At 36.9% G+C, this 14,900-nt stretch overlaps 1 protein-coding gene across 2 annotated transcripts in view; it reads left to right on the forward strand.

Moving 5' to 3' along the window:
* The window catches only part of ZNF326 (zinc finger protein 326), a 30,460-nt gene extending 16,881 nt beyond the window's left edge, over positions 1-13,579 (forward strand). Inside the window, exons 7-12 of one of the 2 annotated variants that reach the window (XM_063343712.1) lie at positions 846-960; positions 1,771-1,918; positions 2,250-2,349; positions 3,721-3,851; positions 4,945-5,040; positions 11,797-13,576. In XM_063343712.1, the coding sequence (XP_063199782.1) occupies positions 846-960; positions 1,771-1,918; positions 2,250-2,349; positions 3,721-3,851; positions 4,945-5,040; positions 11,797-11,961 (755 nt within the window). In that variant the 3' untranslated portion in view covers positions 11,962-13,576. Of the gene's footprint in view, positions 1-845; positions 961-1,770; positions 1,919-2,249; positions 2,350-3,720; positions 3,852-4,944; positions 5,041-11,796 lie in introns of both variants that reach the window. The other variant, XM_063343710.1, reaches the window with a different exon arrangement.
* Positions 13,580-14,900: the final 1,321 nt, after the last annotated feature.

The raw sequence follows: 14,900 nt of genomic DNA on the forward strand, positions 1-14,900 counted from the left end.
GAAATTTCAGTGTCCTTAGAAGTCTTTAATGTTGCAGAACTAATTTCTAGTCATTTATTTGTTTGCACTCTTACTAACATGCCAGGCGATAATGTAATGGGGTTCTTTGAAGGTTTGCTTGGGTTTTTGTTGTCTGGTGTTTTGGTGTGTGGGGTTTTTTGTTGGCCCCAGCTGGCTCTTCCGTCACTGGTTTACTTCCTCATCTGAAAATCTTTGGAACGTTTTTTCTGTGAAATCAAGTGAAGTTTAGTGGGGAAAAATAATAAAGTTGTTGAAGTTCAAGTTGGGTACTATACCTTAATGAAACACTACCTTGTGTCCTTTATGAGAACCTTTGCTTTTGGTCTTGGAAACTGCCTTCTCAGCAGAAGAGAATAGCTTTAGATAGTTTTTATGTAGAGGGATTGTAGCAATGGTGTTCTGAACTCATGGAGAGTTTTAAATAATGTGTTTCTCCCCATGCACCCCAGTACCCTTGCCTGGTCACTTGAGGTCTTTAATAACTAGGCACAACAGGGTAGGGGTTGCTTTAACTCTGAATTTTCTTATTTTTATAGTGTAATCTAGAGTGTAACCCGTTAACTACTTAGTTTGCATTGTTGAAAGCAAATATTTAAATTGGTTGTCTTTAGAGGAGGAAAACATAGCAAAACTTCCGTGGCATTCAAACAAGCCATGGAACCACTTTGGTATAGCATCTTTCTCTGCATTTTGAGGTGTTTGTGGAGGAGAGAGGGAAGACAGATGCTTTATTGGGTTGGATTTTGTTGATGGTTTATTTTTGTTGATGGTTTGGTTTTTTTCCTGGAACATAACATTTAAAAGTCCTTCTATTGTATGTTAAGATGGTAAAGGAGAAGTTAAAAGTGAGGAAGAAGAAAAGCGGCGAATTGAGGCCAGAAGAGAGAAGCAAAGGCGTAGAAGGGAAAAAAACAGTGAAAAATATGGTGACGGATACAGGTTTGTGCAATAACTTCTGTCTTGTGTGCGGTGTTTTTCTTCCCCTTTATCCTAATTTCCTAACGCCTTCTTCCCCACATCAGTCCACACTTGAGAGGCAGCTTAGAATGGCACTGTTTTTGAAGTATATATTTCAGTTAAACATATATTCACGCTGGCTTAAGCTGTTAGAAATTGACTTTATTCTGGTTTTATATGTATTGTGAGCTATTTTATATCAAAAACAAGTAGATAGTTCTGTAACTTTCCTTAGTCTTGCCACAGCCAGGTGGGCTAATGGCCAGCACTGTACAAAACTGTTCTGTGTCAGTGCAATATTTGGATCATAGCGTTAGTGCCTTCTCCTCATTGTACTTCGGAGGCCATGTTTCCTTATAAAGATTATATAGTTTTTGTATGGAAAATGAGCTTTAAATGAATTCTTTTGACTATTTGTATTTACGAAATCATGGACTGGCCTGACTACGAGAAGTACTACAAAAGATGACACAAACTAGTGACCTTTGATAGATAATGTGGCTTTTAAATGGATAGCTTCTGATTTCAACAGTGTCCATCTTTTACATAGATAATTCATTACTCTGAGATAAGCCTGGTTTATATTTGGTTCTTGTAGCAGTTAACCTTCATAATGGTAAAATACTTGGTAAAATACTGGAAATTTTTTTTTTTTCATTTTCACTTGGGCTTCTTTAAAGAACGCTTTTCCTATTCCTTTCTGATTAGGTTTGTCAAATCGTTATAGTTTTGAGGAGAGAGGGAAGAATGCTTCTTTCATAGTAATATTATTTAATATATTTCTTTTGATAGAATGGCGTTTACATGCTCATTCTGCAAATTTCGAACATTTGAAGAAAAAGAAATTGAGGCGCATCTGGAGAGTGCAGCTCACCAGGAAACATTGGATCATATCCAGAAGCAAACCAAATTTGACAAAGTAGTGATGGAATTTCTTCATGTAAGACAACTGTTTTTTGATCTATATAATACTTTTATATTAAGTTGTAGTTACAATTTAACATTTATCTTCATAATATGCATAATTTAGCATCAATATTCGTTTTGCAGGCAACTTTTGGCACAGCATGTGTTACTAAGTTGACGCAAATTCAGAGTCTGTAAAATAGTGTTACTTTTACAATTAAAAGTAGATGCCTTAAGAAGTAACAGCATTGCTATTTATTACAGAGCTATTCTGACTAATATTTTAAGTATAGGTTCCTATTGGAATATAAACAATTGTACATCAAATATGTTACAATTATATTTTATTTTCTGATTCTCTGTAGGAGTGTATGGTGAATAAATTCAAGAAGACAGCTATGCGTAAGCAACAGACAAGTAACCAAACAGAAAATGCTCAAGCTGCTGAAAAAGATATAATGGAAGGTGAGTAATACTCTTTATGTAAAAGTGCATACTGTGGAGCTCTGCTTATCTTTTTCTTCTTTCATTCTTCGTTGAATTTGATAAAATGTTTGGATTGAAGTTACTCGTTTTCACACCTTTTCTGTACCTGCCTGGGATTCCTTGCTTCATTTCTGATATAACGTGGAATGTAAGCACAGTGGGAGATAGCAAACTTTACTTATGTTTATGTCCAGGTAGTCTTGTCAGAAGGTAAGGTAGCATTGGGCTAGGTGCCTGACAAAAAGAATTATGTGGGCTTTGGCACAGTCCTGTTCAGTATAGTGCACGAGGAGTGGCAACAGGTGCAAGCAGATAGATTGAAAGAGAGTGTGTAATAAAACAGTAAGGTGATAATGGTGACATATGATGGCAAGGATCTGCACAATGTAAGTGGGACAGTTGCTGTGGTTTTGAGGAACGCTGACAAAAGGAGGAGTTCGAGCACTTTCTTGGCTACCTGAGATGCATCTTGGCCTCAATTTTTTTCCCCTTGGCTGCCCTACAGGCAGTTATCTAGAGCAATTTTTGTCCCTGCCTTGCTGCACCATACCCTTTCACTTTATCCTTTGCTTGAGGGCTTTCAAAAGATGTGCTAGAGTCAGAGGAGACATCTTTTGAGTACCTTTACTTTAGGCAATGTTCAGGTATATGAATATTACCTTAATTCAATTTTAAATGCTAAAAGCTACTTAAAAACAGGTATAGCCAATAACTTAACAATCTCCCAAATTCTTTTTGTGTATTTTCCTTAAGTACTGGAGAGCTGTTTGCCTTTATGATTAGAATGTTCTGTTGGCAAGCTAATATTTAAACTTGCAAGAGGAGTTGGATTCATGTGCTTCCTGGTCGTGAGGGGAGGCAAGGAAATAAATTAGTTCCTCTTGGGAGGGATACAGTAAATCCAGCTGGTTTGGTGAAGCTTTGTTTGTTTGTTGTATCAAAATGTGTATTACTAAGGATATTAGTTATTGTTGGTTTTAAATAGACGGCACTTTTGTACATTAAATAGTTCAATTTGATTGTTGTGTCACTTTTATTTCCCCTCTATTTGGGTAGGTAGGTGTTCATATATCATAACCTCAGACAGCAAACATAATTGTCTGGGTCTCATATGTAGTCTGTGGAGAGAAGGCGTTAGAGTATCCAAGTGAAAAACTTCCTCCTTCAATATTGCCTTCAGCCAGCCTATTTTTGATGCCTGAATTTGGGTGAATATTCCCCTGGGGTTTAGTTTGACATGTTTAACAACTGAGATCTCTAATTTTGTGGTATAAAACAACCACTCCCCTCTTCCAGTTCCGTAGAATAACCCTTTTTTTTGTTAATGATTTGTTGCATCTTCTTTGGCAGGGGTTACTGCTGATGACCACATGATGAAAGTTGAGACTGTTCACTGCAGTGCTTGTAGCGTGTACGTTCCAGCATTACACAGTTCTGTTCAGCAGCACTTAAAATCTCCTGATCACACAAAAGGAAAACAAGTAAGAGATGACATACTATTAAAAAAAACAAAAAACAAACAAAACAAAACCAAAACCCAAACAACAGAAAACAAAGGCAAGCATGATTTAATAGTAGGTCAGAAATGTTGTGGTACCCAGTGCAAGTAATTTCTTAAGTTGTTGATGGTATTACTTGTTCTCAAGAAAGCTAGAATCTCCTTGTTACACTTTGTAAACCTAATGTTTCATTAAGTAGCCAGTGCATAAGCACCCCCAGTTAATGAGATGTTTGTATGCTTACTAGCTGACAGTACTAAGTCACGAGAAGGTTACTAGGAATGATTTTTTAATTTTATGTGAATTTTTTTACTGCCATGAAGTGTTGGAAGTATTTTGTTATTCAAGTTGCAATACATATGTTTCCAGCAAGATAACAAACCTAGTGTCCTTTTTGTTTTTACTTAGCTATTATCTTTTTAATTTGAAGGAGAGTAAGAGCAGTTTAGAACTAGCAGTAGTATGAAATTGGTCCCTGTTACAATTTATAATTATAATTAATAATAATTAATAAAATTATCATTATAAATTATAATTTATAATGATACACTTTTTTAGGTTGGTAGAAGTGTTGAAAGAGTAGTGTGAGTGGAAAAAATCAGTTACCACAGTAAGCAAGACTGCAAAGTAAGGTTTTGTCTATATATGAGCTTCTGTTAATATGGAATATCATGGAATCACAGAATGGTTTGGGTTGGAAGGGACCTTTTGAAGGTCATCTAGTCCAACCTTCCTGCGGTGAGCAGGGACATCTTCAAGCATATTAGGCTGTGACGCAAAAGCATCCATGTTATCTCTAAATGAGAACAGGTAATTATTGTTGTAGAGAGGTGCGTGGTTGTAGTTTGTTATATAAGCAAGATGTGAATATATCTTTTGATCAACCTGAGCAACAAACTGTAGACACAACCAAACTTAATTGAGCTTATGTGGTTTGAACTTAAATGCTAAGAGTGAGCATTTCATGCTGCAATACAGTAATTTTTTTCCTTACAGAAACTGACCACGAATTCAAATTTGTGTGACAGTTGTGATAGGTATATGATAATGATTCACTGTAAAACTTGTTTCCTAGGCTTACAGAGAACAAATAAAAAGGGAGAGTGTTCTGACTGCCACCAGTATCTTGAATAATCCTATAGTCAAGGCACGATACGAGCTGTATGTGAAGGTAAGATGCAAATGGAAAAAAAAAGTCACCTGTAATGTTTGCTGTGCCAGTATTTCCTCCATGCTGATGGAGTTTAACCTCAGTGCTCTGTCTTCTGGTTCTGCCTTCTAGGTATCATGCAGATTGAATACACTTTTAAAGTATTTTGTCAGTCTCAGATAACTTCATTTGCAGAAAAAAAATACCATCTCCAGATTTACCAGCTTTTGGTTTTGGTTTACCGTTTATATGGCTGTCTAGTCAATTTTTAATTAGATCCTCTTATAAAAAAATAATCAAGCTTTAAGAAAGCATCAGCAGTGTCTTTAACTCTATACATGATACTAACTGTAGAGCACAAAACGCTTTAGAAATGAGTCAATCTTTGTTTAGAGACAAAGGCTTCAGCATGTGGCTTTGTACTAAACTACAGTGCACACACTACTCAGCTACTTTTTATTGCATGGAATTTCTGGCGTTCATGGTGACATACAATAAATGAAAGCTTACAACAGTAGTTGTCGTGATCAGAGAATTTAAAAGGCATGGCAGCCTATTTTGATACGTGGCCTGGGAAACATGTGGACTAATTTTAGTAAAATGTGGGTTTTTTCCTTCTGGGCCAGCAAAGTGACTTTTTCTGTAGTACCATTGTTAGCTATTTCTGGTAGTTACTTTTAATTGGTTTATAATTTTGCCTGTGCCCAAACAATAGGCTCTTTCAGACAAAACAATTATTGTGTTGCAGAAATATGACAAGGTATAAGCCAATGCAGAAGTTAATTGTGATTGAAAATGTCAAATTAGTCATGTCCTGCAAAATTATGTATGGTTGGGTGTGTGAATCAATTTAAGACAACTGTTCTATATCTGTTAAGAAAAGGCAGCAAATGACCAGATAACCACAGCCTGGAATATCTGAATATATTTCTAGCTGTCTCTTCTGGTGCTCCTTGTGGCCTGGTATTCCTGTGCACTGTCCCGTACAGCCCCCTAGTGGGGGACTGGTAAAAAGGGGAATGGAAATTTGCTGTTAATCAGTTGGAAAACTGAGGAAGACAAAATTTGCAAGATTGTCTTCACAAGGAGACCACTTACATTTTCAGAATGCCTAGCACTGCTATTTCCTGGGGTGGATTGAACTTAATACTCTTTTCAGCAGCACCTGCTTAGTGAGATACATCTGGCTTCTGGTTATGCAAATCCCTTTCGTCATTATCCAAATGTATAATCAGCTGCAGACTGAAGGAGTCCAGTTTTATTGTACAGCATGTGATGAATCAGAGCATGCGGTGCACGCATTTCATTCCTGCAGTCTTCAGGAGAGTAGGAAGTCCTTGTTACAGCCAAAAATAACTTGCTTTGAGATGAAGGGCAGATGGGCTTGGGGAACACCCCTCCCCACCCCCAATCAAAAATCCCCAAAATTCCAAACAAAGGGGGAAAAAACAAACAAACAAACAAAAAAAATGAAAAAACCCCACCAAAACCTCCCAAACCTATCATTCTGGAAAGTGTTTCTATTTTGCAAATGCAGCGTGGAAGGAGGAAATTCGGAGCAGGGAAGACCTGCAAGGCCGTTGCAAAAGCAGGTCATCATCACAAATATCTTTGACAAAATGAGAACAAAATTGCAGGTCAGCAGCTCCTGGTTTTTATGCATCCCTCTTGATACAGTCTGACATGAGCAAAAAGATAAAGTTGAATTAGGGAAAGTTATTTTTCTGTTGAGGTCAGTACTAGAACCACACCCTGCTGAAAGTAGTAGTCACCCAACTCTTTACCACAACCAGTACGTGGGACCCGCCTTCCCCCATTGTGGTTTTGTGTGAAACATTCTCCTTAAGCCATTTCGATTGCTCCATGGAGCTACTGAGTAACTCCTTGGAGGATGACAATTGAATGTAATTTGGGTTGATTTGCTGGCTGACACCTGGCAGCAGGTGACCAATTTGGAGGATATTTGCTATGTGTTACATTGTCTAAGACTTTTCAAGGCTGAAGGCTCTGGCTAATGTTTGACTGAAAATGAGGGAGTGGATCGTGACTTCTGGTCTGGAGTAAGCTAATTGACAAGCAATAACAACTGCTGTCTTAGTTGGGAAACCTTGGCCACTTCTTTTGAGTAAAATGTTATTCTGTCTGACTTATTCCTCTACCCAGTGCTTGATGGAAAATCTCTTTTGCCCTTTGATTTAATCTTCTCTCCAACTAGGGACCGCTCCACATGTTGTTTGCTGTATGTGCAAAAGGAAAAAATGCAAACAGATGCATCCATTTTAAACAAACTTACAGTTTCAAATGTGTTGTTCTACAAACACTCCAGTTTAGTTTTTCTTTAACTGTATGTTTCTAATTTGCACTGTGGAGAGGAAAGCAGAAAGAAAATTTTTTTGCTGATAAACATTTTCAATTTTATATTTAAGCATTTAATTATGAAGTCAGTTTCAGACTTCGATTTCACTGCAAAATCTTTTTTTAAGAAATAAATGCGAAGCTGGTGGTACTTACCTGTACATGCTAAATAAATACAAATACTTGAATCTTTCAGCTAGTTCTGTAAGCTTGGACACATCAGCTGTAGCAAAAGGATAAAGGTTAAATTACCCCTGGTAATTTTCACTGAGTTAAGCTATTTTTTTAATTTCTGATTTTTTTTAAACATGGTAAAGGTGCCTGTGGTGTCCACTGAAAATGGAAGGGTCTATATGGAGTTGGCCTAAAATGCCTCATGTGTTGTGTGTGGGATTTTTGTTTGTTTCAAGCCACTTGCAATTAACGTCCCAGCTCCACAGAAGACAACTTCTGTAAATTAGGTGTTGTGGCTTTAGAAGAGCTCATGGTGTTTATTATAAAGGCTCTGATCTTTGTTATGCTTCTGGTCAGTGACAAGAGTAATGAATGGAAAGGAAAAAAAAAACCAACCAGAGTTCCAGGTAGGGCCAGTGGTATGAGCATCAAGAATCATAATGGTGGAGAATAGCCTTTTTTTTAAAGGTGTCCTTCTTAATTTACTAATGCATCTTCCTTGGGTCTGTTAGTATTGGAATAACTTGGTCCTGTGTACTGTTCTTACAGTCTTCTGCTGGCGCCCACTGTGAGGACTGTCATTTTCTGTATGTTGTCTTCTGTCAGGAAATGCTGTTTCTGTTTCCTGTACTGCTGCTGCTTTAGAGCTGGTGTCTGCGTTGTCGAAAACTTTGATGGAATTGTTCCATTGTTGGAAATTTCTCTATTCAGTTTCCAGAAAACTGCTGTACCAGAACTGAGGTTTCCAATTGTCAAAACTTGCATGTTACTTACCTTCATGATCCTAATGGTGCTGGTGACCATCCTTTACACTGTTGTATTCCATTATTATTGTTTTTTTCAGTTCCTATATTTGAAAATCCAATTCAGTGCTTAAATTAACAGCATATTACTTGCATGCTGTCCTTCCTATGCAAGGAACCCTTCCACTTAATCTCTTGCTTGATACCTTCATCATAGATCTTTTAATCAAAGAACCTTGAAAGGATTGTTTCTTACCTTGTCTGTTCTTCTTTCCCCAGTGTTGGTCTTGTGTGATACCCTTTTATGCTTCACATGTATTCTTTGTATGCTTTTTTTAAAGTTCTTAATATCTCCTTATTCTCCTACATCCATATTGTAAAGAGAGGGGCAGGGAGGGAAATCCACCACAACCCACCCACTCGCCACTCTAAAACAATCATATTAGAAGTTTTATGAACCTGTAGCAAGTCCCTTTATAATAAAGAGGGAGAAAAAAGACAATCTTGTTTCTCAGGCAAGAAGTTACCACTTGATGAAGTCATGTAAGTCTCTAATTTTGGACCATTTAGAACTTCCTAGATGGAATGATGTCTATGATAAGCTGCTTGGATGTTGCTCAAGAGAAGCATCATAGAGCTTGACATTTTCTGTTACTATATCCCAGGACTGTTTGATCATGTGTATTAGTGAAGGCATTCTAAAGTTTACCAGTTAGGTAGGGAGACTTTGGTATCTTTTTGGGTCAGGTTTGTGAGACCTGTTATAAATAGATCTAGAGAGTGGTTTCTGGGGACATTTAAATCCCAAAGCTTTGGTTGTAAATACCAGTTCACAGTCTTAAGCTTTCTCTGCAATTTAAATATTCCAGAGACAAGGAACCCAAAGAATGCATCTCTTGGGAATAAACTGCTTATCTACTTGTGTTTTTATGCTCTGTAGGAATCATAAAGTTTTTCTGCAGCAGTTCAGTGGTGTGTCTGTGTTCTTGTTTTCTGTGTGGTTTTTTTGTTTTGTTTTTTAAAACCATCTGGGAAGATGGGACCAGTGTGGCTGTCAAAATCAACTAGCTTCAAAATTGGCACTGCGTGCTGTCCTGGATGCCTCTGATGCAACATCACTGGAAAAGAGTGCAGTCGTTAGGATCTTCCCCTTGAGGGCAGTAACTTTTTCCTTAGTCTGAGAACTTGAAAAGTGCATTTTTCTCTGAAAAAAAACAGTTGGGGAAAGCAGCTTTTTTTTGTTGTTGTATAAAGATGTGTTCAGCCAGAAGTAGTGTGCTGAATCCAGTTCTGCTAGGTTAACCAGAAGGAACATACTGTCTCCACAGGAACCAAGTGTAACAATTTTCTGTAGCTTCTCCCCAAGAGTCAGGGACAGTCAGAAGTTGCCTGCAGGAGTGTGGGAAGTAGTCCCTTTTAGAAGTGCATTTTTTAGCTACAATTCATCGTTATGCCTAGCCTAGAAGTGAGAGGATTTTAATCTTTCCTTTTGTATCAGATCTATAAAAGGGCTTCTGATATCCTTGTGAAACATTTACAGAGAAAGGCCACGTTTTGTTTTCTTTTGCTAGGAAACAATGCTCTCTATTAGGCCATATGAAACACTTCGTATACCTGTCTTCCCTCTGTAATATCTACTGATGAGCATGTATTTGAAGCAAGCCAGGTGAAGTATTCTTAACTCAGTAATTAGCTTATTTCTGTCTCTGGAAATCCTTGTTCCTGTGCCCAGGTGTGATTGAAGATACTTGGCTAAACACAAGGAAAATGGCACTAGAAGCTTTGCAGTCAGGAGGTCTTTCGCACTTCTGTCCAAAATGGAGTGTAGATGAGTACAATTTTGTGGAGTTGCACTAATCTTTATTGAATTAAGGTTTGGATGATTAGTCTCTTATTTCAGAATGCTTTTCATTGATGTTGGAATTGAATTGGTTTGGGCACTCACTTTTACGTATGTTGGGGTTTTTTTGTGAAAAAGTTTACTGAGTTAATAAATATTTTTAGTATTTCAATGTTGGACACTTACCTGCTCAGTGAAATACCCCTTGATGTTCTGTAGCCATGCGGTGCTTGACAGTGATAGTGGACCATGTAAAAGTGGCATGGGTTTTAATTGAGATGGGGGGTTTTCTTTTTTTCATAGGGCTCAGATAAGTTATGATACCAGCTTTCTGTGTACTTGACCCTTATGAGAATCTACTTCTAAAAAAGCCAAACTTAGTATCTTAAAGAAGTTTAAATACTGCCTTATTCATGGGGTTTGTATGTGGCAGGTATGTCTTTGATCAGGCTGAGTTGATTGGGCTTGAAGTACCATTTTAGTGCTGTAGTCTGGCCGTTACAAAGTATGTGCATAAAATTATCCTGGGACTTGGAATAACATGGTCTTGAAGGATTCTGCTCTCTTTGGGTTACTCTTTAAATCTGAATTTATGATTTTTCTTGATTTTAGAATAACAACAAAGCCAAGTTTTTGTTTAGTGGTATTTGCTAAATGTTTTTGCAGCTTTCTAATTTTTCAGTGATTTGTAGGCCACCTGGAAGACCCTACCTGAAAAATGTAACTGAATTAAAAATACTGATGTTAAACAAAAAACGACAAGGGGTCTAGTACTCAATTTTTTTCTTTTGGATCATCTTTTAAATAATATTCTTGAAATCCCAATCCTAGTGTAGTTAGTGATTGGTGTCATATGTTCAGATCAGACTTGCTCTGTCAGGTGCTTGAATGTGAAAGGAGCTTTAGTGAATAAACTCCTAAAACTTCATGTTGTTATTCTTTATTGTTTATTGATTATTCATAGTTCTTAAATATCTGAAACAAGTGAAAGCTGAGGTATGCCTTGTACTGAATTATTGTATGAAACAGAGAAATGTGATACTAGAATGCCAACATATTTAAAATACTGTCTGAGAAATCTGCTTGATAGTTTTTCTAGATCAGCAATGGGATGAATTTCAGGATAGTCAATGTAATTAATTCTAGATATTAGATAATTAATTTACTTAGATAATTTAGATTTCTTTTTCATTTACTGAAGAGTTTGCCTTTTTGATAGAATTATTCAGAGTAAATAAAGACTGTAAATAAGAAAAAGCAGAAGGAAACTCTTCTGTTCAGATTCAGTTTTGATTGGGGAGAAAGAGGAAGCAGCTGTAGTTCTTAAAAACGTGTTGAAACTTTACCATGTAACTTTCATTTACTGAATGTTGAAGTTAAACTGAAGTTTGTGTGCTGCGTACTTTGCCTTTTTCTCAATGCCATTTCTACTTTCATTAAAACAGTTTATTGGGATCCCAGTTTCCAGTGTGCATAAAAATGAGGTGTTGCTAATTTTAAATCAAATCTGTTCTGATTTTCTTGAAAAAATCTTATTAAAAAGCTCTACAAAATACCATAGCATTTCTTAGTCACTGCCCTTCTAATTCACTGAAATTTTAAGTATTCTTTAATTTTATGTTTGAAATAAATATCTAAGTGTTTGTTTTCAATCTTCTGTTTCAGGGTGAAAATCCATTTGAAATTAACGATCAGGCTCAGGAGCAGCAGACGGAAGAAGAGGACAAAGCTGATGAGCCAGCTGAGGGGGAGGAAGAAGAGGAGGAAGAGGAGGAGGAAGAAACTGAAGAACAAACTGACTTCACTTTAGACCACACTGAAGATAACTAAGTGCAAGAAAATGAAAATATATTGGGGGGGAAAAACAGCTTTTTATTTCTGCTCTAAAGTGGCTAAGACTCTTTAATAGTCTCCAATGAAGTTGTTGAAGATTCCCCACCGTATGCATGCATTCCATTCCGTGGAGAACTTGTTTATATAATTCCTCTGTGTTCCCGATTTTGTTTAAAATGAAATTAAGACTATTTTAGTTGAGCTTTTTATAGCAAACTGACTGTTAAAGCTGATTAAAACATTGTGTTGTATATTTTTTTAAGCATCCTATTTTTTTGATGTGTGTATTGAAAGTTGGATATAATAATAATTCTGGTCTAATCAGTTGAAAAGAAAGGCGGGTCTGTGGGGTAAATATATTAAATGCTGTATGGCATAAGCTTATCATATTTACCTCTTAGTACAGAATGAGTAACTTCAAAAATTGTGCTGTTGAGTGTGGCTGTTTTGGGGACTGCATTGCACTCTGTATAATAGAGTATGTGTTATAATATGCCTTGTAGCTTTTTGTGATAAGATGTACCAGTTTGTAGCAATAAAACACTTAAGAAATGTTGCTGTTTAAAGTGTCCAGAGTTAAGTATTTCAAGTATTTCCCCTAGCTGACTACCACGTTGGTTTCAGGTCAAATTGTGATTGATACTATGATTGAAATTATCTAAAATTTGTAGTTGCATCTTAGTGACTCATGTTATTTATTGCTGATTTTTGATGTATTAAGACTCCACCTACCAGAAGAGATAAACATTTTAGCCTTCATAGTGTGCCATGGGGAAGCATGCTTTCGGTATACTTACATGCTGTGCGCTGTTGTCTATCTTAGAAATTATATGTAAGTATGTTTGTTTTTTTTTTTTCCCACAGCTCCTTCTAATCTAGTTTTGTGTAATCAGTACTGGAAAGGTCTGATTTAACATGTATAAATACAGTTAAGTAATTTGCATCATTTTTCCCTAAATGTGGTAACTTAACATAAGTAACCGTACAATCTCTTGTGATCATCATGGGAAATTTTTTTCAAAATCTCATCACATCTGTAATTTGTGCACCTTTCTTTTGGAGAACCTTTGTGTTAATTTGTAGCCATTGCTGTATACAGGTGGTGTAAGCAGAGAGTGGACAGAGGTTAGATAGAATTAAAATACTTCTAACCTCAGATGCGGACCAATTTGCTTTTTCAACGATCTTTTCTAGAATTGGGGAAAATGTGCAAGTATTATGGGGGAATACTTGATTTAGATATTAGGCCACCAGAAAGTTTTGTAGCAGTCAACTCCAAGGAATGCTGTGTATTGTAGTCACTTAACTGTTGCCTTTTAGTGTAGAAAATGTAACATTGTGAGGAAAGAGAGAGGAAACTGAGTTTGGTGCCTTGACCTCTTGCTCTCTATATGGCTTATATTTTTCCATTTAAAAAAAATCACCATGAAGTAGCCTTGATTGTTGTAGCTGTAAGTGGATTAGCTTGGAATTAAAAGTTAGCATGGGTTGGTTGAAAGATGTGTGAAGCCTGCAGCTGTTGAACAGTATCTCTTTTGTATATGTAAGCATAAAATAACAAAGTACTTCCTAGATCTCCAAATACTCATTCTCCTGTTCTCCGTCTTACGGTTAGGATTAAAATTAATATTTGCATTACTTTTAAGACGTAATCTGCCCTTCTGTCTTACAAGTTGGTCACTCAACTATTATGTGTTCTATTTGTAGATCTCTTACCCTGCAAGAGGAAGATGCTGATCTCTTCCCAGGCAGTAGGGACTGTATCAGTGTTCTAGAAACTGGCGAGAGCTTTAGCATGAGAACTTGTTTGCAGTAGTTAAAAAAGCCTGAGATGCTGCCCAAATTTCTGCAAGTGGTGGGTTTTTTGTCTTTGTCTATAGCTCCTTTACTAGTTGGAGAGAATTAAATTGCTTCTAAGCAGCCACAAAATAAGCCTTGTACCTAAGATCTCAATACTTTATTTCCATTGCTGTAGTAATTTTACTAACTCTGACCTCGGGATCTTTGAACTCTAAGCATTCTTGCCTTCACTGGTAATTGATTTCTTATGTATACTGTTCTCACAGTTCTTACCTATAAAGTGTGTTAAGTGATAGCTTAAACTTAGATGATATATTTTTGGGAGGGAGAGGGGAGGCAATGTGGTTATAATGGGCAAAATTACTTTTTTCTATAGGCTTAGAATGAACTTAATGGAGTCCCTGGGTTCCTTTTATAACTAATGTTTAATCAAATTAAATTAATTTCCTACATCAGTGACAAAATATGGAAATAATTTCAGAGGGAGTGATGGCTGCCCATTCCAGATGACACGGATTCCTGGTAAGCTCTGTGTGTCGTCCCCCCTTCCCCCCAAGTTATTACAAACTGAGTGTAGATTGCATTTGGTTGTTTCAGAATCTCAGAAATACAGTCTACAGTTGTAGGCAGTTCTGGATGACGGTGCCTGCTGGAATATACAGGTATATTTATTTACACATCCCTGCTAAGACACCTTTCCAGTTTACTTTGTATTCACCAAAGGACAACTATGTGCTGTCAGCTTCCTGACTGTTTGTGAGTGTTGGTTGCAGTGACATAGGCCTTTCCTTAGATCTTTTTCTAAAGAACCTTGGAATTTTGACTACCCCAAGTGATAAACTTTATAAAACCACGAACAATTTGGCAGCATAATTGTATCCCCCATCCCTAAAGACCAGGTTAACTAAATGAAAGATCAGTGGAAAACTGGACTTGAAATGTAGTTGTTGTTGTCTCACACTGCAGGTGATGACTGGTTATTAGTGGTGTTTCTTGGAGAGTCAGTTGTTTAGGGAAAAGCAATCGGATGCAGTTTAGGCAGCTGGTCCTGTCCTGGAACCAATATTGAGAGGTTTGATAAGGAATTTTGAGGTTGGTAAAAAGTGGCATCAGGTGATGTTAAGTGTTTCAGGATG

This window comes from Chroicocephalus ridibundus, chromosome 8 (assembly GCF_963924245.1).
Source record: "Chroicocephalus ridibundus chromosome 8, bChrRid1.1, whole genome shotgun sequence".
Lineage (NCBI taxonomy): Eukaryota > Metazoa > Chordata > Aves > Charadriiformes > Laridae > Chroicocephalus > Chroicocephalus ridibundus.